At 45.0% G+C, this 16,330-nt stretch overlaps 1 protein-coding gene across 2 annotated transcripts in view; it reads left to right on the forward strand.

The window, feature by feature from the left end:
* Positions 1 to 16,330, forward strand: part of ABCC9 (ATP binding cassette subfamily C member 9) — a 976,112-nt gene that overhangs the window by 895,963 nt on the left and 63,819 nt on the right. For both annotated transcript variants that reach the window (XM_029600177.1, XM_029600176.1), the window contains exon 35: positions 15,277 to 15,380. In XM_029600177.1, the coding sequence (XP_029456037.1) occupies positions 15,277 to 15,380 (104 nt within the window). The remainder of the gene's footprint in view (positions 1 to 15,276; positions 15,381 to 16,330) is intronic.

Raw genomic sequence — 16,330 nt, forward strand, 5'->3', positions numbered from 1 at the left:
AGTAAAAGTTCCATTAATCCTTGGTCTAATCCTACTACAAAGAAGACAGTAAATATATTTATTTATTTGTCACTATTTATTTATTTTGAAAGGCTTATATTCTGCCAATATAGAGTACTCTTTAAAAGAGTTACTTTTGCTTCATCAGAGGGTTCTTCTAGTAAAGAGGAAGAAATCACATATTTTAGAACCAAAACCCTTGAACAGAAAAGCCAGACAATGGAAGGATTGGAAGAACACAACCTCCTCATATCTAGACTTGGTCAGCATCCAGATCGCAGAAATATCAGAATCAATAGTAGTGAATCTGGTCAAACATGAGATAAAAGAACAAGAATATAGTATTCGATTTTAAAGATTATCTTTTATACTAACAGTTAATTATGATGCTTTCCAATTTAGAATAACCTTAAACAAATTTTTGAGACTTTTGACAATTAAAATAGATTTTTTTTTTAGAATCCAGTGATTAGCAGAGAAATCACAGAGGTTAAGAAGCCCACAGAGTTGGTTCCACTCGGACCAATGAATCCTATTCTTTTCACCTTTATGGAGAAGATCCTTAAGGATTTGTCTGGAGTTGACCTCTGCATTCACCAAATGTTATAAATATAACAGAAATAATGCCTGTGATAAAAAAATAAAATAATAATAATAATAATAAAAAAGGGCATGAGTAGGCTAATTTCCAAGCTCCCACATAGGCAATTTCCACAATGCACGCTACATTATCATACCTTGCGGTATTTAACGTATTGTGTACTATGAGAGAGAAAGAGAGAGAACAAAAGAGATAGAGAAGGTACAGGGAAGAGTGACCAAAAATGATAAAGGGGATGCAACAGCTCCCCTATGAGGAAAGGTTAAATAGGTTAGGGCTGTTCAGCTCGGAGAAGAGACGGCTGAGGAGGGATATGATAGAGGTCTTTAAAATCATGAGAGGCCTAGAATGTGTGAATATGAATTGATTATTTACTGTTTTGGATAATAGAAGGACTAGGGGGCACTCCATGAAGTTAGCAAGTAGCACATTTAAAAGTAATTGGAGAAAAGTCTTTTTCACGCAACGCAAATTAAGCTCTGGAATTTGTTGCCAGAGGATGTGGTTAGTGCAGTTAGTGTAGATGGGTTTAAAAAAGGTTTGGATAAGTTCTTTGAGGAGAAGCCCATTAACTGCTATTAATCAAGTTGTCTTAGAGGATAGCCATTGCTATTACTGGTATCAGCAGCATGTGATCTACTTAGTGTTTTGGTACTTGCCAGGTACTTGTAGCCTGGATTGGCCACTGTTGGAAATGGGATTTTGGGCTTGATGGACCCTTGGTCTGACCCAGTACGGTAATTTCTTATGAGAGAGATAGCAGCTCTGTACAGAAATCAATATGTTACTGAAAACCATCCCCTGAGGAAAGATCCTTCGGGATTTGAAACGTGGCCTCGTTGGGCTATCTTCCATCATTCAGATAAGTCGGGACATTACCTTATTTTCTTACAGCTGGTTATAAGCTCATCAAGCATTTTTAAATACAAGTTTTTTATTATAAGAAAAACTCTTCACATGTTTTTGCACGTCTCACGCAACATAAAAAAAAATACCAGCGGATGGAGGAGGGACGTTAATGATTATAAATATTCAATAACACCTGGTTGGTGTTTTATAACATTAATATGAAATGTTCCTGCCATCCGTAAAAAAGTTTCTTTTGATTTATGGTTAGAGTTTTCACTTATTTGTGAATAGAATAAAAACACTAGCACATCCTTTTAGGAGGCATATAGCTTTTTTTCTAAGGTTAAAAAATTGTTAAAATAATCTTTATTAAGAGGTGATACGTTCTTATTTTTGGTGTCATTATAGTAAAATCCCTCTAGCATCATATAGTGCAATCTTTTTCTGGTTACTGAAAATTTTCTGACATTTGAATCGATGAAAGGTACAAGAGGAGTTGATTTGAACAATGCACTCTCTACCTAGCTTGTTGCACTTTCTACCTATCTTGATTCACTCTCTACTGAGCTTTAAACAAGCTAGGTAGAGAGTGCATTGTACAAATCATCTCTTCTTGTTTGAAGCTCGGTAGAGAGTGTATCAAGCTAGACAGAGAGTATATTGTACAAATCAACTCCTCTTGTACCTTTCATCAATTCAAATGACAGAACATTTCAGTGATGTCAACTTTGCTGTTTGTACCTCTGAATGTGTATGTAAAACCACCCACCCACCCACCCAAAACTACCCCATCCCCAAATTCCACACCGAGTTAAAAGTACCCCCTTTTATAGTAGTATAAATAGAGAGTGACATATTGATGTCTCTCTCTCTCATCTTAAAACCCACATTACTCTATTGCATTCCATGTTAGGAGCTGCTCATTGCTATTAACTCCTCCCACTTGCATAGCAAATGTGAAATGTGCATACTAGCACATGTTGCACTAGTGAGCTAGTGTTGTGCCGGGAGGTGGTCCCTTGACCTAGTGCAGGATTGGTAGGCTCCCTGGTCGGACCCCCGAGAGCGCCTGCCACCAGGAGCATAGGAGGAGACAGAGTCTAGCTGGAGCTTCACCACTAGCAAACCGGGGTTCCCTCGAGTTGAGCCCTTGGTTACCTGGGCCGCCTGGTCTTAGGTGGGCCTCGCAGGATCTCCTTGAGAGAAAGTTCAGATGTGTGCCCACCATGATCAATGGTGCACGGTCGATGTACAGGCCAGAAGTCCAGGATGCCTAAGAAGGCCAGAAGAGAGTCTCTGAATGTAAGGCTAGGGTCAAGGCCAGAGTCAAGGTATCAGGGTCAGTTAATGCAAGGGTCAGTGCCAGTGATCAGTCCATGAATAGTCAGCCAAAGCAGGGATCAGGTTCCAGGAAGCAGTCAGATGTGGTCGAGTTCAGGCAGAGGTCAGTGCAGGCAGTGAGTAGACCTGGTCGTGGAAACAGGCAGAAGGTCAGAGGCAGGCAGCGATCAACGTAGTCAAGAACAGGCTGAGGTCAGTACCAAGAAGACAGTCTGAGAGGTACTACCTGGGGAGACAAGGAGATAGGAGGACGCTGGAACAGGAGGACGCTGGAACAGGACTGGAATGAGACTGGAAATGCAGAGGCAAACTAGAAATCACAAGGTGATCGACCCAAACGAGGTGCCCACCGGACTTGGATCCCAGCCACCGTGGAACCAGACGCCGGACAGAACGGATGTCCAAGGAAGCAGTCGACTGGAGAAGGGTCCCAACGAACACCTGAACAGGGAGCTGTAGGACGACACATGACACCAGGAAAGGACCCGATGCCAAGGCAAGGAAGTGATGGCAGGAATTTCCTTTTATGCTGAGACTAATCAGGGTGCGCCGTGGAGCTGGGATCCGCCCCTGGCCCTTTAAGGGGCAGTGCGGTTTGTGCGCACATGTCTAGGGGCAGGGCCGATGCCATGGACGATGTCAAGCCCCACTGTGAGGCCTGGCTGGAAGAGGAATGCCTGGTGATCGCCGCCGCGGGACGCCGAGGCCTGGCTGGATTTGCTGCTGCTGCTGAGGAGGCCAACCCGGGACCCGCGGAGGTCTTAGAGAGGCGAGCAGGCCCAGGCGCGGGCCAAGCGCGGATGGAACGTTCAACAGTACCCCCCCCCCCCCTTCTAGGACTCCCCCTCCTCGGACGAGGCTTGTCTGGATGTGACCTATGAAAGGCCTTTAGGAATTCTTTATCCAGAATGTTTTGCAAGGGCTCCCAGGAGTTCTTCTCGGCCCCATATCCTTCCCAGGAGAGAAGGTATTCCAAATGGCCTTGATGTCACTGTACGTCGAGGACCTCTCTTACCTAGAGGCTGTGATCTGGCTCTGTGGACACTTGTGGCGGAGGAGGATCTTTGTGGGAAGGCCAGGAGAGCACGAGTGGCTTCAGCAGAAAAACGTGGAAGGTATTGTGGCTTCCCATGGATTGTGGCAACTGTAGCTGGTAGTTAACTGCTCCTACTACCCGGAGGATGGGTAAAGGTCCAATATATTTTGGTGCCAGATGATGGGAGGGGAGTCGCAGTCTAATGTGCTTGGTACTTAGCCATACCTTTTGATCAGGTCTAAAGCGTGGAGCTGACCACCTATGAGCATCAGCGATTCTCTTTGAATGTTCTGCGGCTTGGGTGAGTCGTTCTTTTACTTGATTCCACACATTACGGATACTTTGCACCATGAACTGCGCTGCTGGCGAAGGCACAGAAAGTGGTACAGGCAAGGGTAGTCGTGGTTGGTGTCCAAATACCACAGAGAATGGGGAGACATCTGTGGCGGCAGCAAGATGTGTATTATGTGATAATTCAGCCCAGGAGAGTAAGTCAGCCCAATTGTCCTGTTGGTCATTTACATAAGATCTTAGAAAGGCTTTCAGGGTCCAGTTAGTTCTTTTGGCTTGGCCGTTCGCCTGAAGGTGGTATGCTGAGGTGAAACTTAACTGAATGTTAAATTTTTGACATAGGGATCGCCAGTACTTCACGGCGAACTGTGGACCTCTGTCTGAAATGATCTCTTTAGGTAGCCCATGTAGGCGGAAGATATGCTTCAAGAACAGCTTGGTGAGTTCGGGGGCCGATGGAAGGCTCTGGAGTGGGATGAAATGTCCCTTCTTGGAAAAGCGGTCAATGATGACCCAGATGACGGTGTTGTTTTAAGATGGAGGAAGGTCAGTGATGAAATCAGTAGGTATGCTGGCCCATGGTTCAGTGGGTGCTGGGAGTGGCTGGAGAAGTCTCCATGGCTGGCCAGTAGGCGGCTTTTGTTGTGCGCATATTGGACATGAGTCCACATAATTGCGAGAGTCTGTTACCATGCTGGGCCACCAGTAGAAGCGTCTCAGCATTTCCAGGGTTCGTGCTCAACCAGGATGTCCAGCTAGTTTTGAATTGTGGGCCCAGCGGAGTACGCCTTCACGTAGTTGACATGGGATGACTGTTTTACCCACTGGTACTGTTGTAGTCACTACAAGAGACACACAGGCCAGATCAATGATGTATCTTGGGATGTCTGGGGTGTTCTCAGGCTCAAGAGAGTGCGAGAGTGCGTCTGCACAAAGGTTTTTTGAGGCGGGTCAGTAGGGCAGCTCAAAGTTGAATTGCTCGGAGAATAATGCCCAGCGGGCTTGTCTAGGATTTAATAATTGTGCCTCTTTGAGGTGCTCCAGATTCTTGTGACCTGTGAATATAGTAAATCTGTGTTGGGCACCTTCCAGCCAAGAGCGCCACTCTTGGAGTGCTAGTTTGACGGCTAGGAGTTCATGATCACTGATGGTGTAGTTCTGCTCCGCAGGCAAAAATTTGTGAGAATAAAAAGAGCACGGTACCAGTGTACCTTTGGAGGAGTATTGGCTTAGCACTGCACTGGCTCCAATAGCGGATGCGTTGACCTAGACGACAAATGGGTGGCTTGGATCAGGGTGTCGTAAACAGGGACCAGAGCAGAATGCTTCCTTTAACACATGGAATGCTGATTGAGCTTGGAGACTCCAAACCCGGAGATTGGTTCCTTTCTTGGTCATTGCGGTGAGTGGAGCAGTTAATGTGGAGTAGTTGGCTATAAAGCTCTTATAATAATTTGTGAATCCTAGAAATCTGTGTAAGGCCCGGAGGCCTACTGGCTGGGGCCAGTCACGAATTCCCTGAAGTTTTTCAGGATCCATTGCAAATCCTTGATTGGAAATAATGTACCCTAGGAATGGTAGATGATTCTGCTCAAAGATGCATTTCTCTAGTTTTGCATAAAGGTGATTCTCTCAGAGGCATTGTAGAACGGTTCTGACATGGGAGTGATGGGACTTCAGGTCTTTTGAGAATATCAGGATGTCATCAAAGTACACCACTACAAATGAGTAAAGTAGATCTCTGAGAATTTTCATCAGGCGTTGGAACACCGCAGGGGCATTGCAAAGACGAAAGGCATCACTATATACTCGTAGTGGCCATCCCTGGTGTTGAACGTGTTCTTCCATATGTCCTCAGGCTGGATGCGAATGAGGTTGTACGCTCCTCGCAGATCGAGCTTCGTGAAGATCTAGGCCCCTTGCAGACGGTTGAACAATTCGCTGATGAAAGGTAATGGGTAGCGATCTTTGCGGGTGATAGCATTTAGCCCTCGGTAATCTATGCTAGGACGAAGTCCTCCATCCTTCTTCTTAACAAAGAAGAAGCCTGCTCCTGCCGGAGAGTCGGAAGGTCTAATGAATCCCTTCTCGAGGTTCTCTTTTATATATTCAGACATCGCCTGGTTCTCGGGAAGCGAGAGTGGATAGGTTCTACCTTTGGGAGGTGTAGTACCAGGTAGAAGTTCGATAGGACAATTATATTTTCAGAGTGGAGGTAACGTGTCTGCTTTTTGTTTCGAGAAAACATCCTCGAAGTCAGAGTAATGAGCCGGTAGGCCGGCGAGAGTTTTAGTCTTCAGGATGGTCACTGCTGGGGATACTTGCTTCAAGCAGTGTTTTGACATTGTGGGCCCCACTGAACCAGCTGGAGGGACTGCCAGTCAAATTGGGGTCCATGAGTTTGGAGCCAAGGGAGACCCAGTATGTCTGGGTGTGTTTCAAAACACATAAGGATATCACTTCTTCATGAAGTGTTCCCACGGTGAGACGGAAGGCCACCGTGTGGTGCATGATGAGTCCAGGGAGATGTTCTCCTTGGATAGAGGCGATGTGGAGTGGAACCTCTAGGAGTTATACTGGGATTTTCAGAAGGTTAACTATGTCATCCATTATGAAGCTACCATTTGCTCCACTATCGATGAGAGCAGTGGTGGCGAAGGAGCGGGACTCCATAGACAGGGTAACAGGTAGAAGAAGTTGGGGGCCGGTGACAGTAGCACCCAAGCTCGGGACCCACAATGGGCTTAGGCCTTGAAGTTTTCCAGATGGACCGGGCAGGACTACCTCAGGTGTCCAGAGGCACTGCAGTAAAGACAGAGGCCCTGCTTCTTCCACCGAAGACACTCTTCGGGAGACAACCGCCCACAGTTGACTTGCATCAGTTCTTCGTTGAAGGGAGTCGGTGCCGGTAGAGCCTTCAACTAAGGGCTAGAGGCATGTGCTGGGAGTTGAGCAGAAGGCCAGGGTGCTTTCACTTCATGGTACTGTTGCCTGAGGCGATGGTCAATTTTCCCAGTGAGGGAAATCAGGTCCTCTAGAGATATAGGAATCTCACAGACAGCAAGTTCATCTTTGAGAGCGGGAGATAGACCCTCAAGGAGGAGTGCCCGAAGGCAACCCTCTTTCCACCCCAGTTCCATTGCCAGTGTCCGGAACTCCACCGTGAACTCAGAAAGGGATCTGGAGCTTTGACGAAGGTGGAGTAGGTGATGATCAGCAACCGGCTGATGACCAGGATCTTCAAAGGTCAATTTGAAGGTGGTGATGAACTGGGACAGTTGCGTGAGGATGTGGTCAGAGAGCTCCCAAGTGGAGAAGCCCATGCCAGGGCCTTCCCCTCAAGGCGAGAGAGATAAAGGTGATCTTTGTTGATTCCTTCAGGAACAAGGATGGCTGCAGGGCAAATTGCATGAAGCACTGATTGAGGAAGTCTCGGCAGAGACATGGTACTATTTGGTGCGAAAGCCGGCAGCCGGTGCACTGTGGCCACCAAAATCATACCACCGTGGTGCGAAGGCTGCGGGCTTTCACAGGCCCACCCCTCATTTTCGCAGGATTCATCATTCTGTGAGGAATGATAAATCCAGGCCTAAGTTAACTGGCTAACTCCGATAGTTTTCAGGATGATTTAGCCGGCTAAGTCTAGTCGGGTCAAAGAGCTCTCCTAAAGTTATCCAACTAACTAACCACTAGATTCATCAAAATGCTATAATATCACATGCATGACACCTGCAGTAAGAGAAAAGGTGTGTGTTTAGGGTAATTTTTAGAATTACTGCACTGAAACACAGCACTTCACAATAAAAGTTTTGAGAATGTGCATACACCATTTTAAGATCACTTCTCTATTGATCTTAAAATGGTGTATGCACATTCTCAAAACTTTTATTGGGAAGAAGTAGACATCACTTGATACAGGTGCCAACTATAGGATGGTTAAAATATGTATGTTCTCGATTGGTCCTCATTTCTGTCTTTTTTCCTGTATCTTCCCACCCTGGCTTCATGGACAGTGGGAAACTGTTAGAAATGTGTATACAACTATCTTGATATTGTAATAGTAATAGTAAAATACTTAACTTAGTAGTAGCCTATATGGACTGGAATTGCTATGCCTGGAAAATGACTATTAGCAACCGTCTTTAATATAATCATTGGTCTATATGCTTGTTTGCATAAAAATAGAACCTGTGGGGGGGATTTTAAATGCCCTGCGCGCGTAAATCCGTCTGGATTTACGCGCGCAGGGCCCTCGCGCGCCGGCGCGCCTATTTTGCATAGGCCGCCAGCGCACGCAGAGCCCCGGGATGCGCGTAAGTCCCGGGGCTTCGTAAAAGGGGCGTGTCAGGGGCGTGTTGGGGGACTTTGCGGAATGAGGCGGCATTTCGGGGGCGTGATGCTGTGTTGTGAGGGTGGGCCCGGGGACGTGGCGACAGCCCGTGGGCATGGTCGAGGCCTCCGGACCAGCCCATGGGTCGGGTGATGGTGCGCCAGCAGTCCGCTGGTGCGCGCATATTTACATCTGCTTTCAGCAGGCGTAAATCTGCCAACAAAGGTAAGGGGGGGTTTAGATAGGGCCGGGAGGGTGGGTTAGGTAGGGGAAGGGAGGGAAAGGTGGGGGGAGGGTGAAGGAAAGTTCTTTCCGAGGCCGCTCCGAAATCGGAGCGGCCTCGGAGGGAACAGGCAGCGCGTGCTGGGCTCGGCGCGCGCAGGTTGCACAAATGTGCACCCCCCTTGCGCGCGCCGACCCCGGATTTTATAAGATACGCGCGGCTATGCGCGTATCTTATAAAATCCAGCGTACTTTTGTTCGCGCGCGTGTATGTTTTTAAGATCTACCCCTGTTTGTGTAAACAAAAAAAATTGTGCCTGATTTTCAAAAGCTTTTACACACTTAAAAATGGGTATTACATGTAAGATGTCTTTTGAAATTTGCTACAATATATGCCATTGAATTGTCCACAGGATTTACCCATATAAGCGCACTTTACGTGGGTAAATGTCTTTTGAAAATTGCTACAATAGTAGTTACATTTATACATGTAAATCCTTTTGAAAATTACCCTCACAATGTCTTGTGTCTCTTACACATCTCTTATCCAAACTCAAGCCAATGTATACAACCAAGAATCACTTGAATATTTCAGGTTTCCATATCCCATATAACACTGTACTTTACTCAAACATGTTCTTCGCGTAAAAGGTCTGTTGTAACTGACATAAGTCCCATGCTTCAAAACTTGCTGTCTGAATCAGAGATGCATGTTCAAGCTTTACCCTTAGATTGGGAAATTGTGACATCACTAGTTGCTGTGCTAACAGAAAAAAACCCCAACATGCTGCAAACTGCAGTTTTTCTTTGCCTATGGAAAACAAAAGGGGATGAAAATGTTCATCATTTCAGGAGACCATGAATGAAACAAAAATGCCCTCATTCATCATGTTTTAACCATTGATTTCAAACAAATACACATCCCTAGTGTTGAGTGTCTCACACACAGAAGATCAGTTTTTGACTTTCAGAAAAGAGGATTCTCCTTCCATTAACTAGCCCTTTCATGTCAGACAAGTTAGTAAGGGGAAAATTAAGCTTTCAATCAGACAGCATTAACTTGGCCACTTACTCTTTAACATAACTTTGTTAACACTACTGTTGTGTGTATCTCATTAGTTTAGAATAATGAGATACACACAACAAGGGGGAGGAGGATGAGTGACTGAGGTAAATGAGCAAGGGGAAGGGGGAGGGAGGGTAAAGAACCTGACTCTGCCACTGCAACGCGTGGCCGGGTACCGCTAGTACAAAATAAAAATAAAAACTGGGATGGTCTCACCCATCCTTTGAAAACAAAATCATGCAATTTTTCAGTACCAGTCACGTTATGATGCTAGTATTACCAATAACAGAAATAAAAGTGTGGATTCACAAAGAGAGGCATGTTGTTTCTTACAAGAATATGGATAATTAAGTTCCTCACAGTAGAACAAATGACATTATTTATTATGTTTTATGTTATAAACAAACATTTCTATATTTGGGTAATAGATAACTATAGTGCCAGTAATGCTATTCAGACTTATATTCTAATGTATCACATAAGTTAGAACTGGTAGGTAAAATATACAATCCTGCCAGTTTTAATACCATAAGAATTAATATATGATAGCTGTTATCTAACAGTGTGATAAGCATTGTATTTTTTATCCTGGACATGACTTGAAGACATTGGAACAAAAGAATGCAGACAAATAAGTATCAAAGGTAAGTATTTTATATATTGGCAGGAGATGAGAATCATCAGGCAAATTCGTACAAGGTAGCTACTAGGGATGTGAATCGTTTTAGGACGATTAAAATTATCGTCTGATAATTTTAATATCGTCTTAAACCGTTATGGAACACAATACAATAGAGATTCTAACGATTTATCATTATAAATCGTTGGAATCGTGAGCCGGCACACTAAAACCCCCTAAAACCCACCCCCGACCCTCTAAATTAAATCCCCCACCCTCCCGAACCCCCCCCCCAATGACTTAAATAACCTGCGGGTCCAGCGGTGGTCCGGAACGGCAGCGGTCTGGAACGGGCTCCTGCTACTGAATCTTGTTGTCTTCAGCCGGCGCCATTTTCCAAAATGGCGCCGAAAAATGGCGGCGGCCATAGACGAACACGATTGGACGGCAGGAGGTCCTTCCGGACCCCCGCTGGACTTTTGGCAAGTCTTGTGGGGGTCAGGAGGCCCCCCCCAAGCTGGCCAAAAGTTCCTGGAGGTCCAGCGGGGGTCAGGGAGCGATTTCCCGCCGCGAATCGTTTTCGTACGGAAAATGGCGCCGGCAGGAGATCGACTGCAGGAGGTCGTTCAGCAAGGGTTCCGGCGCCTCGCTGAATGACCTCCTGCAGTCGATCTCCTGCCGGCGCCATTTTCCGTACGAAAACGATTCGCGGCGGGAAATCGCTCCCTGACCCCCGCTGGACCTCCAGGAACTTTTGGCCAGCTTGGGGGGGGCCTCCTGACCCCCACAAGACTTGCCAAAAGTCCAGCGGGGGTCCGGAAGGACCTCCTGCCGTCCAATCGTGTTCATCTATGGCCGCCGCCATTTTTCGGCGCCATTTTGGAAAATGGCGCCGGCTGAAGACAACAAGATTCAGTAGCAGGAGCCCGTTCCGGACCGCTGCCGTTCCGGACCGCCGCTGGACCCGCAGGTTATTTAAGTCATTTGGGGGGGGGGGTTCGGGAGGGTGGGGGATTTAATTTAAAGGGTCGGGGGTGGGTTTTAGGGGGTTTTAATGTGCCGGTTTTGCGATTTTACGTTTTTTCGATTTTTCACGATTTTTCACGATTTTTCACGATATTTTACCCCCCAAACGGCAACAATACGATTCCCTCCCCCTCCCAGCCGAAATCGATCGTTAAGACGATCGAGGACACGATTCACATCCCTAGTAGCTACTATATGTTACTTTAAGTTGTCTATCAAACTACTTAGAACAAATATTTGGATAAACTTCTGAATAGCATTACTGGCACTATAGTTATCTATTACCCAAATATAGAAATGTTTGTTTATAACATAAAACATAATAAATAATGTCATTTGTTCTACTGTGAGGAACTTAATTATCCATATTCTTGTAAGAAACAACATGCCTCTCTTTGTGAATCCACACTTTTATTTCTGTTATTGGTAATACTAGCATCATAACGTGACTGGTACTGAAAAATTGCATGATTTTGTTTTCAAAGGATGGGTGAGACCATCCCAGTTTTTATTTTTATTTTGTACTAGCGGTACCCGGCCACGCGTTGCAGTGGCAGAGTCAGGTTCTTTACCCTCCCTCCCCCTTCCCCTTGCTCATTTACCTCAGTCACTCATCCTCCTCCCCCTTGGTCACTCACCCCCCCTTCCCTCCCATGTCCCCACTCCAAATCTCTCCCCCCTGTGCAAACAGTCAGTCAGTGGAGCGGGTGTTCGGTTCGGGATCGAAGTCTTGGGTTTGGGCCGTCGGCTGCTAGCTATGAAAATGGCTCCGACGGCCCTTTGACCTGACTATGTCACTGTGGAGGAGTAATGGGAGCGCTAGGTTCCCTGACATAGTAAGGGCAAAGGTCCGCTGGCTGCCAGTCCTGAAAATGGCGCAGACGGGCCCTCGCCCTTACTATGTCACATGGGCTACTGCCGCCATTGTTGTGTGCGAGTGGCATAGTAAGGGAAAGGGCCGTAGGTGCCATTTTGATTGCTGGCAGCCGACGGCCGTAGTGTACGCGATGTGTCCCGGACCATTCTTGGCCCCTAGCTGGAACAGCGCGGACCTGTTTCCGCTTTTGTGTGTGTTTGGAGGGTGTGGGCAATAAGTAGAACAGCCTTGTGCGTGGGGGGTGTGAGGAGGGTGTTTTAGTGTGAGTTCAGAGGGTGTGGGAATTGCCAACATGTGACATGTGCATGGCCTCCCCGGTGTAGCAGCCTGGAAATTGGTGCGTTTTGGTGTGTTTTGGGAGGGTGTGTGAAGTAAGTCCAATTGGCATGTGTGTGTGTGTGGGTGGGGGGGGGGGGTGAGGAGTGTGGATTTCTGTGTGTTCAGAGGGTGTGTGAATTAAATACATTTGTCATGTGTGTGGGGTGTGTGAGTGTTTGTGAAAGGTGTAAGAGGATGCGCTGACATCCAATGTCCACCAGATGTCGCTGTTTTGTGGAACCAATTTTTAAACCTTTTTTGCCTGTCACAGGTGTGACATATATGTAATGTAAGTACAGAAGAACCTTCCCGTAAGCAAAAGGAAGGTTGTGTCCAAATTTGAAAGCAATCGGTGCAGTGGTTTCTGAGATTAGCGATTTTGTACAAACTATTTAACATTTTTATTTATATAGATTCTGCCAATTTTTATTATGACTATGTTTATTTTTTTTTTAGAGTGTTAAAGGGAAGGGGGTTACTAAATTACTATTCATATGTTTGGTGCCTGTAGTCTTCTACTAAAATTTATAATTAAATTCATATTCTAAATAAGAGAAACTATCACCTTAAATCAATGACACTTATTCCAGTGTGCATTTTTACTGTGCCAGTCATGTAGTGTGAGGATCTCTAGAGTAGGAGTGGGCAATTCCAGTCCTCGAGGGCTGCAAATCAGTCAGGTTTTCAGGATAAACCTAATGAATATAGAAATAGATTTGCACACAATAGAGACAGAGTGTATGCAACTCTCTCTCATGCATATTTATTTGGGATATTCTGAAAACCCGACTGGTTTGTGGCCCTGTATACTGCCTCTAGGTTTGAGAGAAGTAGTGAATTTTCTCCAGGTTAGACAGAAGTAAGGAATGCCTGTAGGACTGCAGTGTTACCTATAGGATGACTAGAATTAGGGGAGTGTTTCCAGGAGGTTCCCTGGAAGCAGCAGAAGCTTGCCTCAGACAGGAACATGTATATTGTAACTCAGGTTCTTATGCTACTTCATTTGCACCATCTGTGATGCCTTACCTTCAAGTTGACAGATTTAGCCCATCTGATTTTTGAAAGATACCAGGATATGAGCTCCTTGGCTTGCTTCTAATCTGAATACAAAATTTCTGATCATCCAGCAGTGGCAATCATCTGGAATCAAAGAGCTGTTTCATGAATGATAAAAGTGACCTTTTATTGCGTTGTCATTTTGCAGTAGAATAAAGTGGCAAGTATTTAATACAAGTACAGATTACTGCACATTTAAACTTACATATATAGAAATAACGGCAGAAGACCAAACGGCCCATCCAGTCTGCCCAGCAAGCTTTTGCACTTTTTTTTTTCTCTCACATACTTATCTGTTTCTCTTGGCTCTTAGTAACCTTTTTTATTCTATTCCCTTCCACCCCCGCCATTAATATAGAGAGCAGTATTGGAACTGCATCTAAGTGAAATAGCTTAATTAGTTAGGGGTATTAACCACTGCAATAAGCAAGCTACACCCATGCTTATCTGTTTATCCAGACTATGTAATTCAGTCCTTGTTGGTTGTTGCCTAAGTCTGCATAACCTTCTGGGGTGGAGAATAGAAGCAATACTAGTTTATGTTTACTCTTATGCATCTGTAAGAAGTGACTTGTATTGAACAATTCCTGCCTAATAGTTTTGAATGGAGTTTATAAAAACTGTGGGGTAGATTTTAAAAAACACACATGGGCGTACATTGCGCAAGGTTCCTGGCGTGTGCATAGTTCCCGGCGCACACGCATGGATGTACCAATTTTATAACATGCACACGCCGACGTGCACATGTTATAAAATCTGATGCCCGCACGCATGGGATGGGATTTTTTTTAATAAGCGCAAAGCGATCTGACTTTTTCCCAGTTCCCTCCCGGTCCGCTCCAATTAAGGAGTGGACTGGGAGGGAACTTTCCTATCCCTCTAACTACCCTTCCTACCTTTTCACTACTCCTCCCCAACCCCTAACCCCTATCTACCTACCCTAATTTTTTTTTATTTTTTTATAACTTACCTGCTCCTTTGGAGCAGAAGTAAGTTATGTGTACCGGCCGGCATGTGCTTCCTGGGACAGGGCCTAATAGCCACTGTCCTGGCCGGCCCCCACCTCTCTCCACATAGATCATGTCCCCGGCCTGCCCCTTTGAGACAGGCTGGCAGTTCCACGTGTACTGGAGGATACGTACTTGACTGGGTCATTTTTAAAATGTGCTATGCACACGCATGGCCCAGCTACACGCATTTCTCCTGGGTTTAGCATGCTCAGCGCTTTGAAAATGTGGGCATGTGGTTTTATTTGAAGTTTGTGAACCTATGATTTAACTTTTAAAGTAAAGAAACATCTTGGAAAACTCATTTCCTATGTGTGAACTGGTTTTTGACCAAGGAGACTGATACCAGTAGTGCCTTGATACATGTGTTTCCTCCTATGTACAAGAACCCTCTAGCACATCTCAGGTCAGCGAGAGCAAATGGATTACATATATAGATCCAAAATATTAAATTCTCACAATTTGATTAATAATTAATGAACCTCAATTTAAATTATGGTCACAGATCTAAACCAGAACAATTAAAAATGTCATAAATCAGAACATGCTCAGATCTTTGAACATTGATGACATATTTTTAATTAACCCTTCTCTAATTACAGGTGGAACTAGTTAATTATTTTCTTTTTCTATGCAGATTTAATTTGGATCCAGAGTGTAAATGTACTGATGACAGGCTTTGGGAAGCATTGGATATTGCTCAGCTGAAGAACTTGGTCAAAGCATTGCCAGGAGGGCTAGGTATGTTTGAACTGTTTCATAGATCCTAAAAGTTACTAAAAATGCAAAAGGCCTGATTTTCAAAATCATTTACATACTTAAAAATGGGTTTTATATGTGTAAATGCACTTTACCCGTGTAAGGAGGTTTTTGAAAAGTGCTGCAGTATATGCCATTGAACTATCAATAGGTTTTACCTGCATGAAGTGCACTTAAAGGTGAATTTTAAAAGCCAAAATCGGGAGATGAGCACACAAGTTGGGCTTGGTGACACCACTGAATTTTAAAAGCTGCCCAGAAATGATCATATCTCCCTCTGCGTACACATCTCACTCGATTTTAAAAAGGGCTGTGGTCTGGGCATGGCATGGCCAATAGATGTGCACATAAATACTTATAACCCCTGGTAAGTTTATTTCTGCTATGGAGGAAATTTAAGGGTCCGTGGTAACTGGGAGGAGTGCAGGCTATTAATTCAGGGGGGTTTAGAGAACCTAGCTCAGCACTGGGTGAACAGCTGAATGAACTGGTGAAACTGGTCATGGTGTGGATGCATGCTCATTTTAAAATGAGCATGCATCCACACCATGACCAGTGTGGATGTTATGCACCTAGGTATGCGCCAACTTAGAACTAAGCACACATGTGCACACACTCAGGCTAGTTTTTTAACAAGCATGCATATGTGTGCACAAGTTATAAAATTGCCACGTCCCTGGGCACATGCAGAGGCACACATGTCAGTGTGTGCCTGTGCTCCACTTTGAAAGTTACTGTCCCTATTAGATTATGTGCATTTAACATCATAGTTTTGGACAATTGCTATGATAGTATGTTACATTTACATATGGAACTCTCTTGAAAATACATCTGAAAATGTTTACAGAAAATATTTTGAGATGCGGCGACCAGAATTGTACACAGTATTCAAGGTGCGGTCTCACCATGGAGCGATATAGAGGCATTATGAC

The sequence above is a fragment of the Rhinatrema bivittatum genome, chromosome 4, assembly GCF_901001135.1.
Source record: "Rhinatrema bivittatum chromosome 4, aRhiBiv1.1, whole genome shotgun sequence".
Lineage (NCBI taxonomy): Eukaryota > Metazoa > Chordata > Amphibia > Gymnophiona > Rhinatrematidae > Rhinatrema > Rhinatrema bivittatum.